The 24,514-nt window shown below is 40.9% G+C and overlaps 1 protein-coding gene across 1 annotated transcript in view; it reads left to right on the top strand.

Annotated features, from left to right (window-relative positions):
- Window positions 1-22,060, top strand: part of HABP4 (hyaluronan binding protein 4) — a 36,551-nt gene extending 14,491 nt beyond the window's left edge. The window contains exons 5-8 of the mRNA XM_027094246.1: window positions 668-751; window positions 14,937-15,108; window positions 18,433-18,618; window positions 20,663-22,060. Of these exons, the coding sequence (XP_026950047.1) occupies window positions 668-751; window positions 14,937-15,108; window positions 18,433-18,618; window positions 20,663-20,719 (499 nt within the window). The 3' untranslated portion in view covers window positions 20,720-22,060. The remainder of the gene's footprint in view (window positions 1-667; window positions 752-14,936; window positions 15,109-18,432; window positions 18,619-20,662) is intronic.
- Window positions 22,061-24,514: the final 2,454 nt, after the last annotated feature.

Raw genomic sequence — 24,514 nt, 5'->3', positions numbered from 1 at the left:
GAATGAAATTTCTTTTGCTGGTACTTTTTTAAAAGTAACGTTCAGATAGGATTAATATCAACATAAAAGATTTAAGATTATGTATTTAAAATTCAAAGTGTTTTTCACTGTGCTGTAATTTCTAATCTGTAGATTATGTATTTAGATGTGATGGTATGTAAATTGATGTTTCAAAGCCTTATTTTTCTGGTATGGTTATCACCAGCTTGTTTGTAATCCTACACATTCCTTTTTGTGGAACGTTTCCACTTTCTTGCCATATTCTAAAGTTTGAAATGGCATATTCTTATCTATTTTAAGTCATTTAACACAGGTTGAAAATTTTTATGGCCCCTGTTAATATTTGGAATTTCCTAGTGTAATAAGAGTTTGAATAATTGTTCTGGTCCTTTACAATCTGTTTTTAATTTTAGGCCATTCATGGAAACTTGTATTTCTCAAAGTACTTTTCACACTTTTGAAATAATTTATATGGATTAGCAATTAAGAGCATTTTTCTTCCTCTTTTTTATTTTGATGTGGATTACCTGTATGTACATGTTAATTCCTTGAGGGATGTTTACTTAAGAAAAAGGACATTGAAATGTGTTTTTTTTCTATCTTGAATATGTAAGGGCATTGATGTAAACAGATTTGTGTGACTAGAGTGGTTCTTGCTACTTTGCAGTGACATGGACCCGACTGCCCCCATGGAAGAGACCAGAGTGGTGGAGGAGTCCCTGGGCCCCCTGGAGGAGGAATCTCCAGCCAAGTGGGTATTTCATTCATTTTCCCCATTGGGTTGTTGGTCTTTTTCTTAAAGATTTATAAGAGGTCTTCATAGAATAGGAAGCTCAGCCTTTCGTCATATCACAGAGGGTTATCTTCTTAACGTGTTAATGAATAATCAAACTAATTAATAGTTCAAATCATCTAATGAATGATTATTAATGATAATTAATGGGTTGCATTCAAGTATTCTGTCCTGTGCCTACAACTTATTTTCCATCAGCAGCCTGTACTGTGACTAGTCTCTCTTTCCTCAGGACCCCTATCTTGTCCCTTTATTCTCTCCCGGTCCCTCCTTCCTCTTTTCTTCATGGAGCTTAGTTCCCTGGTCCATCTGTAGCACCCTTGCCAGGGCTTTAAACTCCCTTGCCCCTTGGGTCTATGAGTACCTTGCTAGCAAATGCATCCACCTCCTGGACAACCGGTAGCCATCTGCCTTCTTTCTGCCTGCATCCACAGGCTGAGCACTGCAAGATACTCAGCAGGGCTGATGGGAACCCCTGTAAATTCCCCATCACCACATTCTGAAATGAGCCCTCAACACTGCCCAGCAATGCCCATTTCTTGGATTCGCTCTTTCCCCCCCCACCCATTACAATGACTGGTTCAGTCCTTCTTGTCCCTTCAGAGCCCTGACATTGCCCCCCACTTTCCCCTTCTTCCATCCTTCTGACACCCACACCTCCTCTTTCATTTTCTGGATACAACTTGGCCTCCTTTGTCACAGAGAAATTACACCACTCTCAAAGGTGCAAACCTGCCTGCACCTGCCTCCTGGGCTTCTTCCCTTGTGGTAAAATAGAGGCCCCATTCCTCCACCAGCCTCTCCAGTGTTTGGATCCCATTTCCTACTGACTTCAGAGAAATCTCACTATCAGTTAGCTCCTTCATTTTTAGGCATACTCACTTCCTTCCTCCCAGCTCTGGTCTTCTTATCAACATTTTATCTGCGCTCAATCTCTCCTGTTAAAAGCCTCTCGTTGCCCCTACATTCACATTCAGCTGCCTTTTTCGGGGTTATGTGCATTCTTTCTTCATTTCCTCCCCTTCACTTCATCCTCACTTCACTCCAGGTCTGGCTTTGTCCTCATTGCCCTTCTGAAACAGTCACCACACGTCTCCAGGCCTAACAGATGTTTCGGTCTGCATCTTCCTTGACCTCTCAGAACATTTGACTTTACAGGCATACCTCAGAGATATTGTGGGTTTGATTCCAGACCACCTCAATAAAGCGAATATCACAATAAAGTGAATCACATGATTTTTTTGGTTTCCCAGTACATATAAAAGTTATGTTTAGACTGTACTGTAGTCTATTAAGTGTGCAATAGCATTATGTCTAAAAAAAGCAGTATACATCCCTTAATTTAAAAATACTTTATGGCTAAAGATACTAACCTTTTTAACCTATTTATCATCTCAGCCTTCAATGAGTCATAATCTTGCTGGTGGAGGGTCTTGCCTTGATGATGACTGCTGACTGATGAGGGTGGTGGTTGCTAAAGGTTGGGGTGACTGTGCAGTTTCTTAAAATAAAGACAGCAGTGAAGTTTGCCATATTGACTGACTCTTCCTTTCATTTGAACACTGAGAGGCCATTATAGGGTTATTAACTGGCCTAATGTCAATACTGTTGTGTCTCAGGGAATAGGGAGGCCCCAGAAGAGGGACAGAGATGGGAAGGCCAGTTAGTGGAGCAGTCAGAACACATACAACATTTATTGATTATGTTCACTGTCTTATGTGGGTGCAGTGTGTGGCACCCCAAAACAATTACAATAGTAACATCTTTGTATCATTGGTCACAGATCACCATGACAAATATAATAATAATGAAAAAGTTTGAAATATTTCGAGAATTACCAAAATGTGACACAGAGACGTCAAGTGAGCAAATGCTGTTGGGAAAATGGTGCTGCTAGACTTGCCCAACGCAGGGCTGCCACAGATATTCAATATGTTAAAAAGGCAGAATCTGTGAAGTGCAATACGACAAGGTATGCCTGTGTTGATTTCCTCTTAACCACAACCTCCCATTGGTTTCTGCATTCTTCTGGCTTGCTTTCTGCTGCTCAGTTCCTCCTTTGCAGACTCATCCTTGTCTTTCCGCTCTTTTAAAATGTTGAGTTCTTCAGGGCTCTGCCTTAGGCCCTCTTCTCTGTGTCTAGTGTCTCTTTATAGGGTCTCATGCACTCCTGCAGCTTGAATTGTCATTTATCCCCTGACTCCAGAATATATACCTCTGGCTCCAACCTTCAACATGGACTCCAGGCCCATGTGTCCATCTGCCTCCTAGACACCTCCCCGTGGGCATCCCAAATGCACCTCATGCTCAGTGTGGCCAGGACTGAGGTCCACAAGCCCCCACCCTCATTAGGTGTTTCTGTTTTGCGGAACGGCATCGCCATTCATCCAGTTGCACAAACCAGAAACCTAGGAGTCATTCTTGAGATTTCCTTCTTCTTGACCCACTGTCTCCTCAAAATCCAATCTGTCACCATGCCCTGAGGATTTGTACTCTTTTATATCTACCATCTCCACTCACCATCATAGTCTCTGCTACTGCTATCTGCTCTCTCACCACAGCTCCTAATGGGGTTCCTTGCATTCTCACATTCTACCAACCCACCCGTTTCACACCAAAGTGGCTTTCACACTGCCATTCTGATCATCGTGCCCCCACCCCTCGAGTAAGACCCTCCCCCCGGTGGCTTTCTGTCCTTTTTCTGTCCCTTGCCCTGACCTGCACAGTCCTGCATGGTCTGGCCCATGAAGAGCCCTCAAGTTCAACCACTCCTGTGCCTTCTCCAGGTTCACCATGTGGCCCTTATTTCATGTCCCCAAGCACCTTTCTCCAGCTCCTATGCCACACCTGCCAAACAGCTTTTGCAAGTGCTGTATTCTTGTTTTTCTGTACCTCTCCTCCACACTCCCTTCACCCTTCACCTATTTATTTAACTCTTACTCATCCTTCAGCTGAGAAGAGGCAATGCTTAAGAGCAGAGACTCTGAGCCAGTGTTCTGGGTTCAAATCCCAGCTCTTCCATTTACTAGTTTGGCTAAGTTATTTAATCTTTCTGTGCCTCAGTTCTCTTCATCTGTAAAATGGGAATAATAATAACACCTACATCAGAAGGCTGTTATAAGGATTGGTTGGGTGTGCGTGTGTTTCATGTAGAGTGGGGCCTGGCATGTAGTTAGTGCTGTATAAATACCTACTATTATTATTGTTACTTATTACAAGAGTGAAGTGCTACGATTGATGATTGCGAAAGCTGTTACTTTACTATTCAAAACAACTAAGTAATGTATTTAATTAAAGAAATAGATTAATATGAACATTTAGACAGTAAATTAACTAAGAAAATAGATCAACAGTGTATATGAATGTTAAGAAGTGAGTTAACTAGATACCTTCAGGAAAAATTGGATCCTTTTTGAGCCAGTAAACCATTTATCCAAATTCAGGTAATATAAAGCAGAATAATAGAGAGTAAATTATAGCATAATTGTAATCTTTGGAATCGATTGAGGTACTCTAGCATTCATAATATTAGACAAAATAATTCTTTCAATTAATCAGTTATTTTGAAAGACAAAATAATACTTGATGATTTTGTTGGCCGTCTCATTGTCTGCAATATCCTAGTGGAGCTAGTCAGCAAATCTCTCTCCCTCTGCTGAACATGCTGAACAGTGAGCATCCAGTTAAAATTGCAGGAGCTGCAGTGCACCGCAGCTGCAGTCTAGTGACCAACCGCACTGAGAAGTTCTTGTTTCTGCACTGCCTTGTCACATTTTAAAATTATTACTAACATTTCTAGTAATACAATTATAGTTTTTTGTAATTTCAAAATTAGGCTTGTATATGCACTCTAGGATGATGCTCTCTGATCTTGGCTTTGTCGGGATATTGATCTCACACCCAAGCTTTCGGCGTTCAGCCAGAATGTATATTTAGTGCAACTCTTGGTTTAGAACTTCTTGGTAGGTGAATTTAATGTACCCTCGCTTACTTTCAAACCTGCAACCCAAAGTACATACATTTTCCTCAAATTGGACACATTTTGTCGACAGTTACATGTGCTATGCCCTTCCTTCTTTGTTTCATTACAGAAGTATTACATGTTTCTTGTCACGTGGTGTTCTAATGTCCAAGAATACCTGTGACCGTTTCCTGTTTTGCTTTAAGAGTAAGTCTAACATTTATGGAGCATTTCTTGTGTGCCAGGAACTGTTCTAAATGAGTCTATGGCTTAACTCATTTAACCCTTTGCTGCCTGTGAAGGAGAAGGTACTGTTCCTATTCTAATGCTGAGACATACAGGTTAAACAACTTGTAGTAAGTGTCAGAGCCAGAATTTGAACCAGGTATTGTGGCACAGACATTCGTGTTGTTAACTGTACTGAATGGTAGGAATGGTTAAAAGTGCCATTTAGACTAACTTGCTATTAAGAACTGCAAATGGGAGAAGGTGGTTCTGTAATCAGGGGAAGAGCTGCCGGGATCACTGAGGATTTCCTGTTAAGTAACATAGATCAACAACTCCCTTCCATCCTTAAAAATTTAACTCTATGAAAAGAGAATGGTGAGGAAGCATTATTTAAAAATATCTGCAATGAAATATTTTGCACTTTGTTTCCAAGGGTATCTGCTTAGACAATGAAGATTGTTATGTACTGAGTCTTCTTAAAGCAAGACCACAGCTCTTTAAAATTTTTATTGCAAACTTATGAGGAGCTCCAAGTTTATCATGAAATTCACTTCCTTTCAGTACTTTTTTTCTTTTATTACTTTTTTGGCTGCGTAGGGTCTTAGTTGCAGCACGTGGGATCTTTCATTGTGGCGCACGGTCTCTTCGTTGCAGCGCTCGAACTTCTCTCTAGTTGAGGCACTCGGGTTTTCTCTCTAGTTGTGGCGCACGGGCTCCAGGGCGCATGGGCTCTGTAGTTGTGGCGCACGGGTTCCAGAATGTGTGGGCTCTGTAGTTTGCGGCACACAGGCTCTCTCCTTGAGGTGCACGAGCTTAGTAGTTGTGGTGCGCGGGCTTAGTTGCCCTGTGGCATGTGGGATCTTAGTTCCCTGACCAGGGATCAAACCCACATCCCCTGCATTGGAAGGCGGATTCTTTACCACTGGACCACCAGGGAAGTCACCCTTTCAGTACTTTGGAAGGAAGTAGGAGGTATTATTTACATGTTAGGTTAGATCCACTTGCCGCAGTTAAGTATTCAGTGAGTAAAGTTTTATTTCTAGAACGCACTTTCCTTGATTCACTGCACATTTTCATTCAGGTGAAAAAGTATTGCCTGAATGGAAGTTTGGACATTTGAATTTGATGATTTGTATGCTTCCTCTGTCCATATCTTGACTATCTTCCATCTAAGCATTTTTTCTGCCATCTTATTCCCTAAATAGCAGAGGTTAAATGCAGGCTTTGGAGGTAGAATGAATGGATATGAAATTTGGCTCTTTCATTTATTTGTTCGTTGTATAACCTGTCTCCTTGATTTTCTTACTTGTAAAATGGAGCTGTTAATTTTTTTTTTTTTTGCGGTATGCGGGCCTCTCACTGTTGTGGTCTCTCCCGTTGCGGAGCACAGGCTCCGGATGCGCAGGCTCAGTGGCCAGGGCTCACGGGCCCAGCCGCTCCGCGGCATGTGGGATCTTCCCGGACCAGGGCACGAACCCGTGTCCCCAGCATCGGCAGGCAGACTCTCAACCACTGTGCCACCAGGGAAGCCCGGAGCTGTTAATTTTAACTAACTTGTGGCATTAATTATCATGAGCAAATTAATGTAAAGCACTTTGAATAGCATCTGGCACCTAGTAAACATACAGTAAATATTAGCATTATTATCCCATTTATTTCTACATAAAGATAACTGTTGTTAAAACTGTTGTTAAAAAAAGATAACTGTTGTTAAAATTTCTTCTGTAATTTTACCCATTTAGAAACAAAATGTATAATTAGCAAATCTCCATACAGCATTGTTCACATTACAAGTCATAGATTTGATGACTTATACCTATGAGCAGTTTTGATGAAAAATTCTCTCCAAAATTTTTTATCATATTGGGTGGGCCAAAAGTTTCATTTGGTTTCTTCTGTAAGATGGCTCTAGTAGCACTTAGTTGTCTTTACCTTCACTGGAAACAATTTTGTTACATTGTATGTGACAGCTGTCATATCAGCATACATTTAAAAAAGACATAAAAATTGGTGAATTTTTGTGTAGCCTTTTTAATATTGAATATGGAAGAAAAACAACATTTTCGGCATATTATACTTTATTCTTTCAAGAAAGGTAAAAACGCAACTGAAATGCACAAAAAGATTTGTGCAGTGTATGGAGAAGGTGCTGTGACTGGTCAAATGTGTCAAAAGTGGTTTGCAAAGTTTCGTGCTGGAGATTTCTCGCTGGACAAAGCTCCACAGTTCGGTAGACCAGTTGAAATTGATAGCGATCAAATCAAAACAATAATTGAGAGCAATCAATGTTATGCCACGTGGGAGATAGCCGACATACTTAAAGAATCCAAATCAAACGTTGAAAATCATTTGCACCAGCTTGATTATGTGAATCACTTTGACGTTTGGATTCCACATAAACGAGAAAAACCTTCTTGACCCTATTTCTGCATGCGATTCTCTACTGAAATGTAATGAAAACACTCCGTTTTTAAAACAAATTGTTGGGGACTTCCCTGGTGGCACAGTGGTTAAGAACCCACCTGCCAATGTAGGGGACACAGGTTCAAGCCCTGGTCTGGGAAGATCCCACATGCCGCGGAGCAACTAAGCCAGTGCACCACAACTACTGAGCCTGTGCTCTAGAGCCCGCAAGCCACAACTACTGCAGCCCGCGTGCCTAGAGCCTGTGCTCCGCAGCAAGAGAAGCCACCGCAATGAGAAGCCCGCGCACTGCAATGAAGAGTAGCCCCCGCTCGCTGCAACGAAGACCCAACGCAGCCAAAAATAAATAAATTAATTAAAAAAAAATTGTGACAGGCGATGAAAAGTGTATACTGTACAACAATGTGGAATGGAAGAGATCGTGGGGCACGCAAAATGAACTACCACCAACCACCAAAGGCCGATCTTCATCGAAAGAAGGTGATGTTGTGTATATTGTGGGATCAGAAGGGAGTCCTCTATTATGAACTCCTTCCAGAAAACCAAACGATTAATTCCAATAAATACTACTCCCAATTAGACCAACTGAAAGCTGCACCCAGTTGAAAAGCGTCCAGAATTAGTCAACAGAAAACGCATAATCTTCCATCAGTATAACGCAAGACCACATGTTTCTTTGATGACCAGGCAAAAACTGTTACAGCTTGTCTGGGAAGTTCTGATTCATCCGCTATATTCACCAGACATTGCACCTTCGCATTTCCATCTATTTTAGTCTTTACAAAATTCTCTTAATGGAAAAAAATTCAATTCCCTGGAAGACTATAAAAGGCACCTGGAACAGTTCTTTGCGCAAAAAGATAAAAAGTTTTGGACTTATGAAATTGCCTGGAAAATGGCAGAAAGTAGTGGAACAAAAGCGTGAATACGTTGTTCAATAAAGTTCTTGGGGAAAATGAAAAATGTGTCTTTTATTTTTACTTAAAATACCAAAGGCACTCTTTGGCCCACCTGATAAACCAAGAACTGTAAAGGTCTTTGAATTACTCAAAAGGGAATTGTTAAATTTAGAGTGATAGCAGTTATGTTGCTTTTATAACTGTTAGAAATATATTTGCATTAGTCCTTCCTGGAACTGAGAATTAGCTATATCTCTTCCTGTTGAATATCCAGTCTTTGCTAAAACGGCAGTAAAAACTACATTCAGAGCTGATTCAAATGGGAAATGGAATCTGCCTTACAGAACTGTCATAGAATGTGTTTTGTTTGTTTAGAGTGTGTTTTTTATAATTATTTTTGGTCAATAGACAATGAAATTAAGGAGCCTGTCCTTGGTGATTTTATACTGCTCCCAAAATGGCTTGTTGAAATGGAAGGTGATAAAGGAGAATGCATGGGGGCATCTGTAAGAACACCTTCAAATGAGGCACATCTGAGTAAAGGGTGTCAGGCTGATCACTTTCATGGATGGAATCACTTGTGGCAGATTCTCTATTCTGAACTGCACTATTTGCTTTATTTTGGGTGGCTGTGTCACTTCAGGGCTGCATTTCTTACATGCCTTCTACTTTTTCTAGTTGTTTATGTTTATATATATATATAAAGCCCTAGATATATTTTTTAAGACAAACAAGCAGACAAAAAGTACTTCTTTTGTGGTCTTAACACAGAATCTGTGCTTATTGAACTTTTTGGAATTTATTAACTTCTATTAGGTTATCTTAGTTATGAAAGAATCCTCAAATTCATAGCATCGGTTCCACAGATTTCTTAATTCTATCACAAGTAGGCTACAGAAACCCTCATGATTCCTTAATATTTCTTTATTTTTAGCTCTTTTTGTTAAAAGTTACAGAAAAAATGTATATAAAATAAGAATAGTATATTGAAACTCCAAGTAAGTTATTCAGCTAAACTGTTATCAAATCATGGTCATTCTTGTTTCATATATTTCTCTACCCACTTCCTCTACCTCCAGGATATATTATATATTATCCAAAAATGTTTCAGAATGTTATATCTAAAAGACTTCCTTTAAAAAAACCATAACTGGGGGCTTCCCTGGTGGCACAGTGGTTGAGAGTCCGCCTGCCGATGCAGGGGACACGGGTTCGTGCCCCGGTCCGGGAAGATCCCACATGCTGCAGAGCGGCTGGGCCCGTGAGCCATTGCCGCTGAGCCTGTGCGGCTCCGCAACGGGAGAGGCCACAACAGTGAGAGGCCCACGTACCACAAAAAAAAAAAAACATAACTGGAATATCATTATCCCATCTAAAATTTTTAACAATTCCTTAATATCATTAAATATCTAGGCAGTTTGTCAGTTTCCCTGATTATCTCAAAATCTTTTTTAAAAACAACTTGTTTGAATTAATATTGAAATATATTTTAATTTTTATGTTTCTTACATCTCTTTTAGAAACAGTTTTATTGAGATACAATCCAAATCCAATAAACAGCACATATTTAGAATGTACAGTTTTACAAGTTTGAAATCCATAAACAATAAAAATAATGAGCACATCTATCAACCCAAAAAGTTTCCTTGTGTCCCTTTGTAATCCCTCCATCCCGCCCCTTTCCCCCAGGCAACCAGTGATCTACTTTTTTGTCATTAAAGATTAGTTTGCAATTGCTCTAATTTTATATAAATGGAAGCATACAGCATGTATTCTTTTTGTATTCTTTTTTTGTCTATATTCTTTCACTGAGCATGCATATTTTAAGATTCATTCAGGTTGTTGAATGTTTCAGTAGTTCCTTCCTATTTATTGTTGAGCAATATTCCATTTTACAGATAGACCACTATTTGTTTATCCATCTGCCTGATGATGATCATGTGTGGTGTTTACAGTTTTTGCTATTATAAATAAAGCTACTATGAACATTTCTGTGTGTGCCTTTCTGTGGATATACATTTTCATTTCTCCTGAGTGAAATGGCAGGTGTTTATGTAACTTTTTTAGAAACTGCCAAACTCATTTTCAAAGTGGTTGTTCCAGTTTTTATAATTTTTAGGCCTTATAATAGGTGTATATCTCATTGTGGTTTTAATTTACATTTCCCTAATGACTAATGATGTTGAGCCTCTCTTCATGGGTTATTTGCCATCTGTATGTCTTCTTTAATAGTCTGTTTAAATCATTTGCTCATTTTATAATTGGTTTGTTTTCTTATTACTGAGTTTTGAGAGTTCTTCATATATTCTGGATTCAAGTTCTCTATCAGATACATGATTTGCAAATATTTTCTCCAAATCTGTGGCCTGATTTTTTATTCTCTTGACAGTGTCATTTTTTTTTTTAAATGATGACCACCCATTTTCTTTTTCTTTTTTAAAAAATATTTATTTATTTATTTTGGCTGTGCCAGGTCTTAGTTGCGGCACATGGGATCTTCGGTGCAGCATGTGGGATCTTTAGTTGCGGCCTGCAGGCTTCTTAGTTGCAGCTTGCGTGCTGGATCTAGTTCCCCGACCAGGGATCAAACCCATGCCCCCTCCATTGGGAGCATGGAGTCTTACCCTCTGGACCACCCAGGAAGTCCCCTCTTGACAGTGTCTTTTGAAGAGCAGAAGTTTTTAATTTTGAGGAAGTTCAATTTATCAGTTCTTTCATTGATCATGATTTTGGTGTGAAATCTTTTCCTAACCTAATACCACAAATGTTTTCTCCTATAAGTTTTATAATTTTGGGTTTTATATTTAGGTCTATGATCCATTTTTAAAAATTAACATTTGGTCCATTTTGAGTTGACTTTTATATACAATGTGAGGTATGGATAGACGTTCCCTCCTTTTTTTTTTGCATATGCGTGTCTAGTTATTCCAGCATACTGAAAACCATTATTTGAAAATCAATCGCCCATGTATGTGTGGGCCTATTTCTCTATAGTCTGTTCCATTGTTCTGCCAATATCAAACTATCTTGATTACCCTTAAGTTGCTTTTAATCGATGTGTCTTCTCTTTTTTTAATTTTCTTGCAATTTATTTGTTGAAAAAGCTGGGTCATTTGTCCTAATAGTTTCTCAGAGTCAGAATTGTATTGATTGCATCCCTGTAATCAGTGGTGTGCTGGTAAATATTTAACATCTGGTTCTCTGGGATGAAAAAGCCTGGATCTGTTGCACTTGCTAGTTTCTGTGGTGTAAATATTCCTACCATGGCTGATTTAAAACCACCAAAGCAACATCATTGAACACAGAGTGGGAAAAGATGGGCGGTAGTACATCGTTGTGTAGTATACCCACTCTACACATAAAATAGAGATAAATAACGTCAAGTGCATAGGAAAAGGCAAAATGTAGTGAAATAATTAGGGAATGATGAGTTGTGAGGATTTATTACCTTTGTTTTAACATTTAAACATGTTTTAACATTTAATTATGTGTTTCTATAATTTAATTTTTAACAACTGTATTTCACAGCCAACTCGCAAAATTCCTGAGAATTTAACAATTGGCTGTTACAACTTGGTGCAAGCCAGTCCCAGCATGGCATTGTAGAGTAGTCCAACATGTTTCTCTGTTCTTCATATTTTTAAAAAAATTTCCTGAATATTAATAATGAGAGGCAGAGGTTTGATTAAATTCAGGTTCAACTTTTTGGCAAGATTGTTTCATAGGTTATGGAAGGCTGCTGATTATCATTGCCTTTATCCATTAATTCATTAGGGCTGCAAATTAGTGATAGTCTAATTCTATCATTCTTTCTTCAGTTAAGTAGCTGGGATGATCTGTAAAGAAAAGCTTACCTAGAACTAGTTGATTAAACTGAGTGTAAGTTTGTTTAGGAAATGAAGGATGCATAAAAGGCGTGTTTTACTTTCAATTTACTCATTTTCAGAATAATGAGTTGGTTCCCTCATATCCTTCAAAGGTGCCAGTGACTTTTTTTAAGTGTCTTTGTGAACTTAGAGATTTAAACATATCTGATGTGTTTCAATACACTGAGTTTTTATGCTTATTGGTGCTTAAACTGATCCATTTTTTGACTGAAGGGGGCCTCTTCAAGTTGATTCTTGATCCTTTTTACACACATTCAGTGGTCTCTGATAGCTTCCTTGCTTTCTGGTAAGGCATGTTTCAGACTCATCATCTATACTTCACGTCTCATACTGAGTCATTTTTCCAGGGAGCCAGAGTCCTTTAATAGAATATGGTATTTAGAACCATATGATATCACTTATATGTGGAGTCTAAAATATGACATAAATAAACTTATCTATGAAACAGAAACAGACTCACAGACATAGAGAACAGACTTGTGTTTGCCAAGGTAAGGTGGATGTCGGGGAAGGATGGATTGGGAGTTTGGGATTAGTAGATACAAACTATTTTACATAGAATGGATAAACAAGGTCCTACTGTTGTATAGCACAGGGAACTCTACTCAATATTCTGTAATAAACCATAATGGAAAAGAATATGAAAAAGAATGTATATCTATGTATAACTGAATCACTTTGCTCTACAGTATAAATCAACTGTACTTCAGTAAAATAAATTTTAAAAAAATAGAATATGGTATTTAGAGACCATAGTCTAGGCACTAGGGTTACTTACTGCTACTAGGTTCTTAACTGTTTCTAGGACATTTAAGTGGACAGAGCTGAGGTATACACACACACACACACACATTTTTAAGCTAAAATATATTATGAGTTCATTCATTCAAATATTTCCATTTGAAATTTAGGAGTACAAAATTTTTAGCTAAACTTTCTTAAGTTTGTTTCTCTTTTTCTTCCATGCTGAAAATCCCAGTTGTCAATAACATCATACTATTACTCATTTGCTGCACACACGACAGTAACAAATAATATTACCAACACTACCTCCAATAATATGATTATTAAAAAGTTATATACAGAGAGATGAATAATTATAAATTTGTATTTAAAGGCACTTTAAATAGCTTTTTTCTGATGCTTTTATCACCAACTTGATAAACAATTAGGCTAATTTGATTAATTTTGCTTCCAAATTTTAGAGATTGAATTTTAATTTAAATCTGTTTTATAGATTTATTTATTTATGTAAAATATTTAAATGTTTCCAAAGTACAATCTGTTAAAACATGATATTTTCCAAATAGCTGCTATCCCTGTTCTTTCCCTGGTTTATATTATGGTTTTTTTTTTAAACCTATATGTATATATATTTGTATGTCTCCTTATTTCTTAGGTGAATGGTAACAGACATTCCACCTTGCTTTTTCATCAGTATATCCAGGAGGTGCTCCACAGCAATTTATGTATTTCTCATTTCTTTTTAGCTGCTTAATATTCATGTTTGATATACATAATTTTTCCAACAAATTCCTCTCCAGATGATTTTGGGTTGTTTCCAGTATTTGGCATTACAAAATTCACTGTCTTTTTATATTTTTGCCAATGTATGTTTGGGATATGTTTTAATATTAGTATTTTTCCAGCATTTTATTATGAAAAATTTCAAACACAGCCAAGTTTAAAGAATTTTACAGTGAACACCTATACCCACCACCTAAACTGATATAAAATTTATTTATTGTGAAATGTACAAAAATAAGTGTACATTCATTGTTTTGACAAATGCACATTTTTTAGTTGCATCATTTAGTTTTTTGAGTTATGAGTCCTTTATGTATTCTAGATCTAAGTCTCTTATTAGATATATATATGATTTGCAAATATTTTCTCTCATTCTATGAGTTGTCTCTTCACTTTCTTGATGGTGTCCTTTTGCAGCACAAAAATTTTCAGTTTTGGTGATGTCCAGTTTATTTACTTTTTCTTTTGTTGCTTGTGCTTTTGATGTCATATGTAAGATACCATTGCTTAATCCAAGTTTTATGCCTCTGTTTTCTTCTAAGAGTTTTATACTTTTAGCTCTTATATTTATGGTGTGAGAAGTCCAACTTAATTCAAAGGAGAAAGAACAGTCTTTTCAACAAACGGTGCTGGGAAAACTAAATATCCACGTGCAAAAGAATGGTCTTTGGCACCCGGATCAGAAAAATTAATTGCTCATAAATGTGAGGGCTTATTTCTGGACTTTGAATTCTATTCCATTGTTCTATATGTCTGTCTTCTGTTTTAAGAATTCATGAATTTAAGGAGGATATTTACAAAAGTACATATTTGTGACCCATTGTTTATAACCTCTGTTCATGGTTTCCTTATATGTGTTTTGTCTCAGTTACTTCTCCCATTTGTTTCTACAATTGCCTATCTCATTTTGTGTGTAATGTCATAGGGGAAGGGAGTGCCTGGTGGTGAAGTGTAATATTAATGTCATTGGGATGGTGATGCTCCCATTTTTCAAAGACTGCTTTGAACACAGACAGGAATTACCTTCAGTTGGCAATGGTGGCATAAAATGATGAAAATAAAATAAAGAAGCTTATGGTTCAAAGATTTTCTTACCTTATTTAAATTTAAGATACAGAACCATGAAAGTACGTTAAACTAATGGTTATGACTTTCTCTTTGAGAAAGTAGACATTTCAGACCTATCAGAAATAATTCTTTATGATTATACTTTATAGAGTTCCTGAGTTGGAGGTAGAAGAAGAAACTCAAGTTCAAGAGATGACCCTAGATGAGTGGAAAAATCTTCAAGAACAGACCAGACCAAAGCCTGAATTTAACATCCGGAAACCTGAGTCCACTGTCCCTTCCAAAGCAGTGGTGATACACAAGTCTAAATATAGAGATGATGTAAGCATGATGTTTTGTATCTAGAGGTAATCTTCACTGTTACCTTATTGGAAACGAAATGGGCTTTTCCACTTCTATTTTAAAAATGGAACATTAGTAGTTGACATTCTAGTTTCAACCTAAGAGTAATCAGAGATTATGTGTGCCTAATTTTACTGTAATTTTATTGTTTATTAAGGAAAAAAATTGAAAAAGAATTGACCTATTAATACTTAATCCAAAGCAGTTATAGTGACAGTGCACTTTCTGCTCCCTCCAGAACTGTGCAAAGACTGTGCACATGCTGTATGTTTTAGTTGCATGTCAATTTTGTGTCAGAAGAGAGGTACAGAATGTTTCCTGAATCCATTTCAGAGGATAACTACTCTGCATTTTCGTGATTAGATTACCTTCAGTTCTAATTCTTTTGTTTTTTTTTTAAGTATAATTGATTTACAATATTTTATTAGTTTCAGGTGTATAGCAAAGTGATTCAGTGGGGTTTTTTTCACAGTTCTAATTCTTAATAAGAGCATTTAGTTGGAACTAGTTGATCATTTTTAACTGGTCAGGGTTGGGTGAAGCCTTTTTTGTGTTATTGTAGCAGCTTTGCTCCCTCTGCAGAAACTCAGCAGAGGAGCCCTGAAGCACCTGGCAACACCGTCGGGCACTGCTGCTGTGGCCAGCTATGCTGTTGGAACTGCTTGTGCGTTCCTCTGTCTTTTGTGGTCCTGATTTTACAAGGTTTATGTTCAGCTCTTCATTGGCAGCTTCAGCTTTGAAAATATCTTCCAGCAGATATTGATAAGGCTGGTCAGAGAGTTATTTAATCACATTCTATTTAAGCTGCTGAACTTAAGGAAGGGTACACTGAATCATTCTAATTTTAAAATTTAGAGTTTGTTTCATTCCGTCACAGCTATTTATCTTGATACCAGTCTCTGTGTCGATGACGGTAGTGAGCACCCTTCCTGTCTGCTGGATATTCACTGATTTTCCATTTGAAACTCAGGAGTTTTGTACTATGTAGATTTGTCTGTGTTCCCATTTACACTTCGGTTAGTTATATTCTTTGAATGAATAGTTTCCCTAGGGGGTCATTTATGATACAGGATCCCCTCCTAACTCCTGTTTCAGTCAGTCCAAGCTCTTGGAGTCTAGTACGTTTTGTTTTGTTTGTTTTTGCGGTACGCAGGCCTCTCACTGCTGTGGCCTCTCCCGTTGCGGAGCACAGGCTCCGGACGCACAGGCTCAGCGGCCATGGCTCACGGGCCCAGCCGCTCCGCGACATGTGGGATCCTCCCGGACCGGGGCACGAACCTGTGTCCCCTGTATGGGCAGGCGGACTCTCAACTACTGCGCCACCAGGGAAGCCCGAGTCTAATAAGTTTTTAGCTTTTCCACTAGAAATGGCTTTTTGTACACATACGAGTGAGGCCTTTCTACAAGTGCATCAGCTAGTTGTTTGTTTTTTTTTTTTCTATCCATTTTCTTCTTTTTTGTTCTGCGGCACTGTAAATAAAGCTTTGCCTAAAACAATTGTGCTGTCAGGATTTGAAATGTGCAGCTGACATGTTAGGTAAAAATAGAAGCTGCTCTTCCTTAATCCACACCAGATTCATCCTCCCTGGCTCCAGAGAGAGGTCTCCTGGAATCTTTGAAGCAACTGTGTTAGCTGCTGAGTCATCGAGCTTGGTCTCAGTAAAGCACACATCTTTGGTACTTATTAATCTTGTGGCGTTGACGATTTTAGCCAGGAATTTTTCTTAAAGCAACAGAAGCCAAATCACTAGTCTGGGAAGTGATTGGTGTCACTTACTTTGTTCTGAGTACCCTAAGAGACAAAAGCACTAGACTAACACCTCTTGTTTGCATGGAGCTCTGTTCTTTGCAAGGTTCAGACCAAACAGTAGCCTATGAAGAGAGCTGGGACCTTAAAGCACCTTGGCCTGACTATTCGCTCACTTTGCTTCCATTGCAAGTTGCCCCTTCTTACCGGGAAGGCTGCCGTGTCTCTGCTGAGGCACACTGACAGCCAGTTGTTTTCTAAACCAGGCCGTAGTTATCATTTTGCCTCTTATATTTTTTGTGTTCATCTTGTTGCCAGAGTGCCATTGTTCCTGAATTGTTCTTTCCTTCATCTTTTTAGCTTTGAGAGCCCATCTAAGGCCTTTGATTTATTTTAATCTGAAACTTCGAAGGGGACACAAGTGTTAAATGTGAAACCTGAAATGAACGTATGGCCAAAAGGGACTGATGTGCTCAGGGAAATTTGATTCCATTTTCTGGACAAGCTGTAGGGATGTTTAACCTTACAGCACTTGGGAGATCCTCATCTACGATCACTGGCATATTTTCTGTAGGTTTATATTTTACTTAAAAGTGAGAGTTCTTCTTTGTTTCATTCATGGTTAGGATTTGAAGCCAAATCAAATTTGAAGGAGTTTTATTTAATACAGCGTTCTTTTAACAAGAGGTAGAACTTATTTGACCTCTTACAGTAAAATGTACTTTCTCAAAGAATTTGAACTAGAGTAGTTCTTCAAAAGCAGCTTGAGTTCTTTATGCAGCCTTGGTAGCAACCCTCAGATAAATCATACTGTTGTTCTATCCTTTCCATATATTTTGAGTCAGAGGTGTTTATTGTATATCATCCAGTTTTTTTTTTTTTTTTTTATCATCCAGTTTTTAACATACGGTATTTGTACAGTCAGCACCCATGTTGAAAGAAGTTTCTCCATCAAGCTCTATTCTAGGAAGGTGATTTTCCTTATTTATCAGAGTAGCATTTGTGAAGAAATAAAACAAAAGGCAGAAACTAAAACTTTTCAATCTCAGCAAAATACACTTATTCGATATAAAACATTTAAATGATTACTGTTAGTCATGTCAAATCTTACATCTTAACCTACTAAACTGATAGAAATTTGGTCTCACTTGAAGTAACGGTAAGTTCAAAAATGTTTGAATTAAGACTGTGAGACACTACTATGTATAAAATGGACAACTAATAAGAACCTACCTTGTAGCACAGGGAACTCTGTTCGATACTCTGTGATGACCCATATGGGAATAGAGTCTAAAAAAATAGTGGATATATGTATATGTATAGTTGACTGACTTTGCTGTTACAGCAGAAACTAACACAGCATTGTAAGTCAACTATACTCCAATTCAAAAAACAAGGACTGTGAGTATGAGAACGTGTGGCTTCAAAAATGTGCAGAACCCACCTGGCTGGAAGCAGAGCAGCAGCATCTTCCCCTGCCCAGAGCCCGGCCCAGTGAGTGTCCATGGAGACGGCCATGTGTGTGTTCTGTGTTTGATGCTGTAACTGTGTTTCAGTTGGTAAAGGATGACTATGAGGATGATGCCCACGTTTTCCGGAAAGCGGCCAATGACATCACATCCCAGCTGGAGATTAATTTTGGTAACCTCCCTCGTCCCGGGCGCGGAGCCAGAGGTGGCACACGGGGAGGCCGGGGAAGGATCAGAAGGGCAGAAAACTATGGACCCAGAGCAGAAGTGGTGGTAAGTGTTTATATTCTATTTTTTTTTTTATGGTACGTGGGCCTTTCACTGTTGTGGCCTCTCCTGCCGCGGAGCACAGGCTCCGGACGCACAGGCTCAGCGGCCATGGCTCACGGGCCTAGCCGCTCTGCAGCATGTGGGATCTTCCCGGACCGGGGCACGAACCCGTGTCCCCTGCATCGTCAGGCGGACTCTCAACCACTGCGCCACCAGGGAAGCCCAGTGTTTATATTCTAAACCCTGATGGTTTTCTGAAGTGAGAGGATGAAGATGCCCTGGGCCTACATAGTCTAATTTTGGAAGATCATCAGGTTCTGCCTCATCTAGACAGAGGAGGTTCTTCCTCCTCTGTCTCGTGTGGGTCTGATGTTGGAGTGTTTGGAACGGTCATGGTAGCATGATGGACATCAGTTGGATACAGACCATTGTGTAGCCCTGGCCTCCAGGGTCTCCAGGGAAGTTCGATGTCTGCCATGAACGCACGTTCAGAGCTGGAGAAAAATTCACACATCTGCATCAGATAAGATCCCCAGGCTTGGGATTGAATTAGATCAACTGACGGTGGCTTACCATGGTCTGATCATCTGCCCTGGGCCCTGATGCTTTCAGGGTAGACAAAATCCTTCCTACAGCTTCAAGGCCACCTTTTCGCTTCAAACCATTCTTTCCCACTCTTCAGCCAACACTGCTCTACTTCTAGAACAGACAAGCATGTTCCTTACCCCACAGGGCCTTTGCACCTGCTGGCCCTTCTCCCACCCCTTTGCCTGTTTACCTAGAATAGATCCTCCAACCTCCCTTTCTCAGAGAAGTCTTCCAGACCAGGTCAGAGTCCTTATTTGCTTTGAAGCACCATCTGCATTTGTAATTGTATTCTCGCTGGTGCATTTGTTGATCAGTGTCTGCTGTCTCCAGGGGACATGATGGTTTCCCCAGTGCCTAGCGCAATGTAAGCTGTAGTAGGTGCTTCATAAATGTTTTTTGAACAAACACCTGTTGAGTGGGAGTTGGGCACAAGGCCCGGTGGCCAGCACAGGCCCCCGTGCCGCCCTTGTGACGATGGAAGAGGAGCAGCCCCTTCTCTGTGGCTGGTCTGGGAAATGTTCCTTTTGCTGCCTGACTCCCTTACTCCAGGGAGCAGCCCCTGGGAGGAGAAACTAGTCTGTTATACTTAAACAAGAGCAAAAACACAACATTGTTTTTTCTGGGTACATTTGAGGCCATGTTGGAAAAAGGAACTATTCTGGGAATAGAAAATATACATCCACTCCTTTCCCATAGCAGAGCTCTGCCACCGCGTGTGCAGTGTGGTGATCCGGTCCTCGAACCTGCCGCCCACCTGGGCTCTTCCAGCTTCTAACAGCCTTCACGCTCGCATTGTTGCGGGATTCTGTTCTCTTTGCTCATTCATTGAGGCTTATCTCTGGGAGAACCTTCTCTTCTAGAAAACATTTCTTGACTGTGATGTGTACTTGGCCACCAAATTGCATTGGATGCCCTGACTGTGGGCCCCCATTCCCAGGCCATCTGTGACTGAACTTACCAGTATGTTTCTCCCCCAACTTTGTGAGCTCCCCGAGGGCAGGACTGTCTTTAATCATCCTTATATCTCCATGTAGCAAATTTTTTTTTTGCTACATGGAGCAAATTTATCCAATAAATATCCTCCATATTTATTGGATGAAGGAAGGATCTGTAAGATCAGTAAGGATCTGTGGGAGGGAGGGCCGGGGGTGGCCAGTAGGCACTGCCAGCCGTTCTGCAACAGGGACGGGAGCGGGTCAGAGGAGGGAGAGTCACCCTTCCATGTCCCCTCTTTGGGGTCTGTGCAGCACTTGGCTGCAGCTCAGAGCAGGGCCTCACTCAGAGTGACCCTGCCACTCTTCTCTTCCCACTGGGACCCTCTCTCCCTCAACGTTTGGGCCGCTATCCCTACCCCATTAGCTCCTCCCCTGAGGGAGAGTGGGCACCGTGTTTCACACAGCTCTGCACCCAGGTGGGAATGGGTGAAGTGACGGTTGCTTTCAAAACTTTTCTTTTTCAGACACAAGATGTTGCTCCAAACCCAGACGACCCTGAAGATTTTCCTGCTCTGGCTTGAGAGAGCCCTATTTCCCTGGCAAATTAAAACAGCACTGGCATACCTATAAAGAGACTTTTCTTGCTGTGGGGAAGATAAGAACAATAGATGTTGCTTTTTCCCATGTAGTTTGAATTCATTGCACTCTTTTGGCCTGGGGGTGGTGTGGGAATAAGGATTTCTCCAGATGCTAGAGAGCAGCAGTGCTGGTCAGGCGTTAGTCTGGCACTTTCCCGAGAAGGTGGAGAATGGTGATTATTTTTTTATTTAAGGAATTCCAAATGTAGTTCAGAAATAATGTTTAAAATATGTACATAGAGATTGTATTGAATCTTCCACAAAAGCATGGAGAGTAAAGCAAGTTGTAAAATAGAATCTATTGAGACTACTTAGTAAGTTGTATAGATACCGGAAGGCTATGTCCTTCTGTATTAAAGGAAATACATATAACTTGGACCATTAATTTAAAGCGGTCACAGCCTAGTTTTCCGAGACCAAGAAATTAAAATACAGTTGTATTTACTATTTACTTGTAAATGTTATATTCTCCTGGAATTTTCTGGTTTTCATTTAACCAATAATTTTAAGTAGCTATCGTGCAATCACTGGTTACCACTCTGTGGCAGAGAATTAGGGAAAGTATTGATTTTTTCACGGTGATCCAAACTACCTCGTGGTTTCTGCGTGTATGTACACACACGTACACACACGCGCTTAGTATAAATGTGCATATTTAGTGTTTGGGTGGGTTTTAGGATGAGTATGAAGTAAATGATTTTTTAAATAATGTTATTTATCCCACCAATCAAATGAAAAGGGGTCCAGGCAAGAATTGCAACTTAACACCCCATGCTTTTCTCCCTCAGAGCTAGCGTCAGAATTCAACACCTGTGACAGAGGCCCTCCGTCCCTGTCCTGGGCAAGACTTATAAATAACTAATATTTATTGAACACCTATGTTTAGTTTTTCTCACTTAGCCCTTGCACTAGTTCGAGTTCCTATTTCTTGCCTTTGGAGAATTTTGGGGTTAGGGGCTTCCTCAGAGGTTCAATAACTCCCTGAGTCCCACCCTAACCAGCAGGGCTGAGACCTGGAGGCCCACGTTCTCTCAGCCCAGCTGCCTGCAGGGTGGTGCCCAGGGTGGCAGCTGGGGCAGCTGTAACGGCCGCTGGAAGCTGGGGTGACACTCTTCCCACTTTACTGAAGAAACTGGGTAACGTTTGCTGGTTGTCACACGGTTAATATGCTTATGTGGGAATCTGAACCTTGGTCTCAGGATCTGTGCTTTTTTTTGCCTTGCTATACTAAGATGGCAGTTCTGAACTTGAACCCAAGTGTAAATAAAGGTTGGTATTCCCTCGTCTGTGTATAGAGAGCTGAATCCTTTTGGTGACACCCAGGTCAAGAGAGAACAATGTGGAAAAAGGCCACAGCGGAAAGAGTCATTTCATATTTTGTTGAGTAATCAGCACTGAACCCTCGGCCACATTAAGCCAGTTAAGGACCTTCCCTGTGGTTGACAGCCTACTTTTGGATTCTTGTTATTAATCTGAGTACTAAGGTAATCATTTTACTCCCTCTCCCCGGAAAAGACACAGTGAACGTGAGTACCTGACCTGAGAAGTCTCGTGAGAGTGAATGTCGTGTTCAGCCGTGATAATCAGCGGGTGCAGCGTGAAGATGTGTCACTGCTCATCAGGCTTGAGCTGTGTCACATGAAGTCCTTTTGCCTTGCCCTGGCTTTGAAGATTGGCAAAACAGATCCTTCTCAAGAAGATCCCCTTTAGTGTTGTGAATAACGATGGAAAAGCCCATTGCGCTGGATTTAATGTATTTGCAAACACTGCGTCCTTCCCAAACACATTGAGGATGCCCGTACCACGGAGCAGTCTCGGGTCTTGTGGTCAGAAAAAGTTTGGGGGAATAGGGGACGGTTTCTGAGCCCGCTAGCGGTCTTCATTTGCTCACCAGGACTACCTCTTGCCAATCTGGTGGGGCAGATGAATGTCAGGCTTCTGTCATGTGGTTGTCCACAGTCCGGCCCCAGAGAAGACAGAGCAGAAGCAAAGGGCAGGGGAAATCCATGATGTGCTGTAGGGAAACTCAGGAGGCAGGATTGTGTATTCGGACCTATATACAAGGCAGAGCCTTCCACGTGACAGTGCCTTGCGAGACTCCTTTGAGGTGCTTGGGTGTAGACGTGTTGTCATGAGGCAGGACACGTTTCTGGCTGGTAACCTTAATACTAAGCAAACTAACCCCATTAAAGAAAACGTGTGAGCCTAACAGACTCTCTTGGAAAGTGGGAGGTCAAGCATGTTTGAATTCCAAGGGCAGGTGTACCAGCCCCAAGCCTGACTTGGATCCCTTCTGATACAGGCGCTCCCTGCCGGGGCTCCTGAGGATGAGCTGGTCCCAGGACCTGCATCAGTAGGAGGAGGTGTGACCCCTGACAGGTTTTGGTGCCCTGCTTCGACTGGAATGAAAACCTAAGTCACACAGCTGACAGGGTCTGGGAAGAGGCGGACTCACTGCAGAAGCTGCTCCTGGCTGGGAACCTTGCACTGGATGGTTTGAACGTCTGGCCAGGCTACTTTGAAAAGTACATCCTTAGCCTAATGTTACTGATAAGCATTTGACATCTTCATCCCGTGCAAGGCAGGCTCCTCAGAACCACAGAAGCCGCAGCAAGCACCCCGTTTTCTAGTGCTGGTTTCTAGTTGAGGTCCTTTCCTTCTCTGTTCCCTCGCTCCTCCGTGCCAGCCCAGGGCATAGGTGTTTCATAGGTGAAGGCATTGTTTCTCCTTTGGAACCACACCATGTGTGGTGTTGGCAAGGCCTACGGAGCAGCAGGACCCGGGTCTCAGAAGCTGGGAAAGGACAGCCCTCAAAGTGAAAACAACTACCATCTTCTAAGCTATTCAGGAGACAGCCACGCTGCCCTCCCTCTCAGCAGAGCATGACCCAGCAGGACAAGCAGAGGTTCACTTTGAGAAAAAAATCTGCCCACTTCCCTTTCACTGCTGCTGCTGCTGCCACCCTCAGCCTCCATGGGGATCACACGCTGAACAGCTTGCAGGGTCCTGCCCTCCTCACCTCCACATCCTCCCGACATCGGCCTGAAGTCGGGTACTTGGGTTGCCGGCACCACTGCCCACAACGTGTCCCAAGTGTAAGGCTCTGCCTGGCTCTCTGTATTTACGCAGTAAGGAGAATGAGGAAGGAAAAAAGCAGAAAATAAAGAAATGTTTATTGTAAAATACAACACGGATAAAAGTGCAAAAACTTTGTTGTAACCACCACCTAGGTCAAGGAGCCAACTCCAGAAGCCTGTCCATGCGACCATGCCCATCACAGCCTCCCCTCCTTCTGAAAGGAGCCGCTCTCCTGACTTAGAGGAAGCACTGCCCAAGGATGCACCCCTAACAATACGGCTCTGCCTTTCGCCTGAATGGCCTTTAAATCTGAAGGATCCCCCTCCACCCTCTTTGCAGAGCCTGGGTAACCTGAGGAAACAAGCATTTCTTGAGCAACTGCTATGTGCTCGTCTGTACTTGTCTCATCACTTTTCAGTCAGGGAACAGGAAGGGACATTCGTCTTCCTTGCTCCCTAGCTAGTGTTTGGGCAGGGATGGGGTGAGAAGATGATTCGGTGCCCAAGCTGTGTTCTTTCTACACACTCCTGAAATTTCCAGTTAATTGATTAGTCCCTCTGACAAAGCTTCCGAGAGAGACAGGGAAAGAACAGAGGACACATGGACCTCTGTGGGGGCCCCGAAGGACCACATGGGGCTGTGTGCTGCCATTGCCATGCC

This window comes from Aethalodelphis obliquidens, unplaced genomic scaffold (assembly GCF_003676395.1).
Source record: "Aethalodelphis obliquidens isolate GAN/ISIS:26980383/991018 unplaced genomic scaffold, ASM367639v1 scaffold88, whole genome shotgun sequence".
Lineage (NCBI taxonomy): Eukaryota > Metazoa > Chordata > Mammalia > Artiodactyla > Delphinidae > Aethalodelphis > Aethalodelphis obliquidens.
This window is presented reverse-complemented; position numbering and strand designations above follow the sequence as displayed.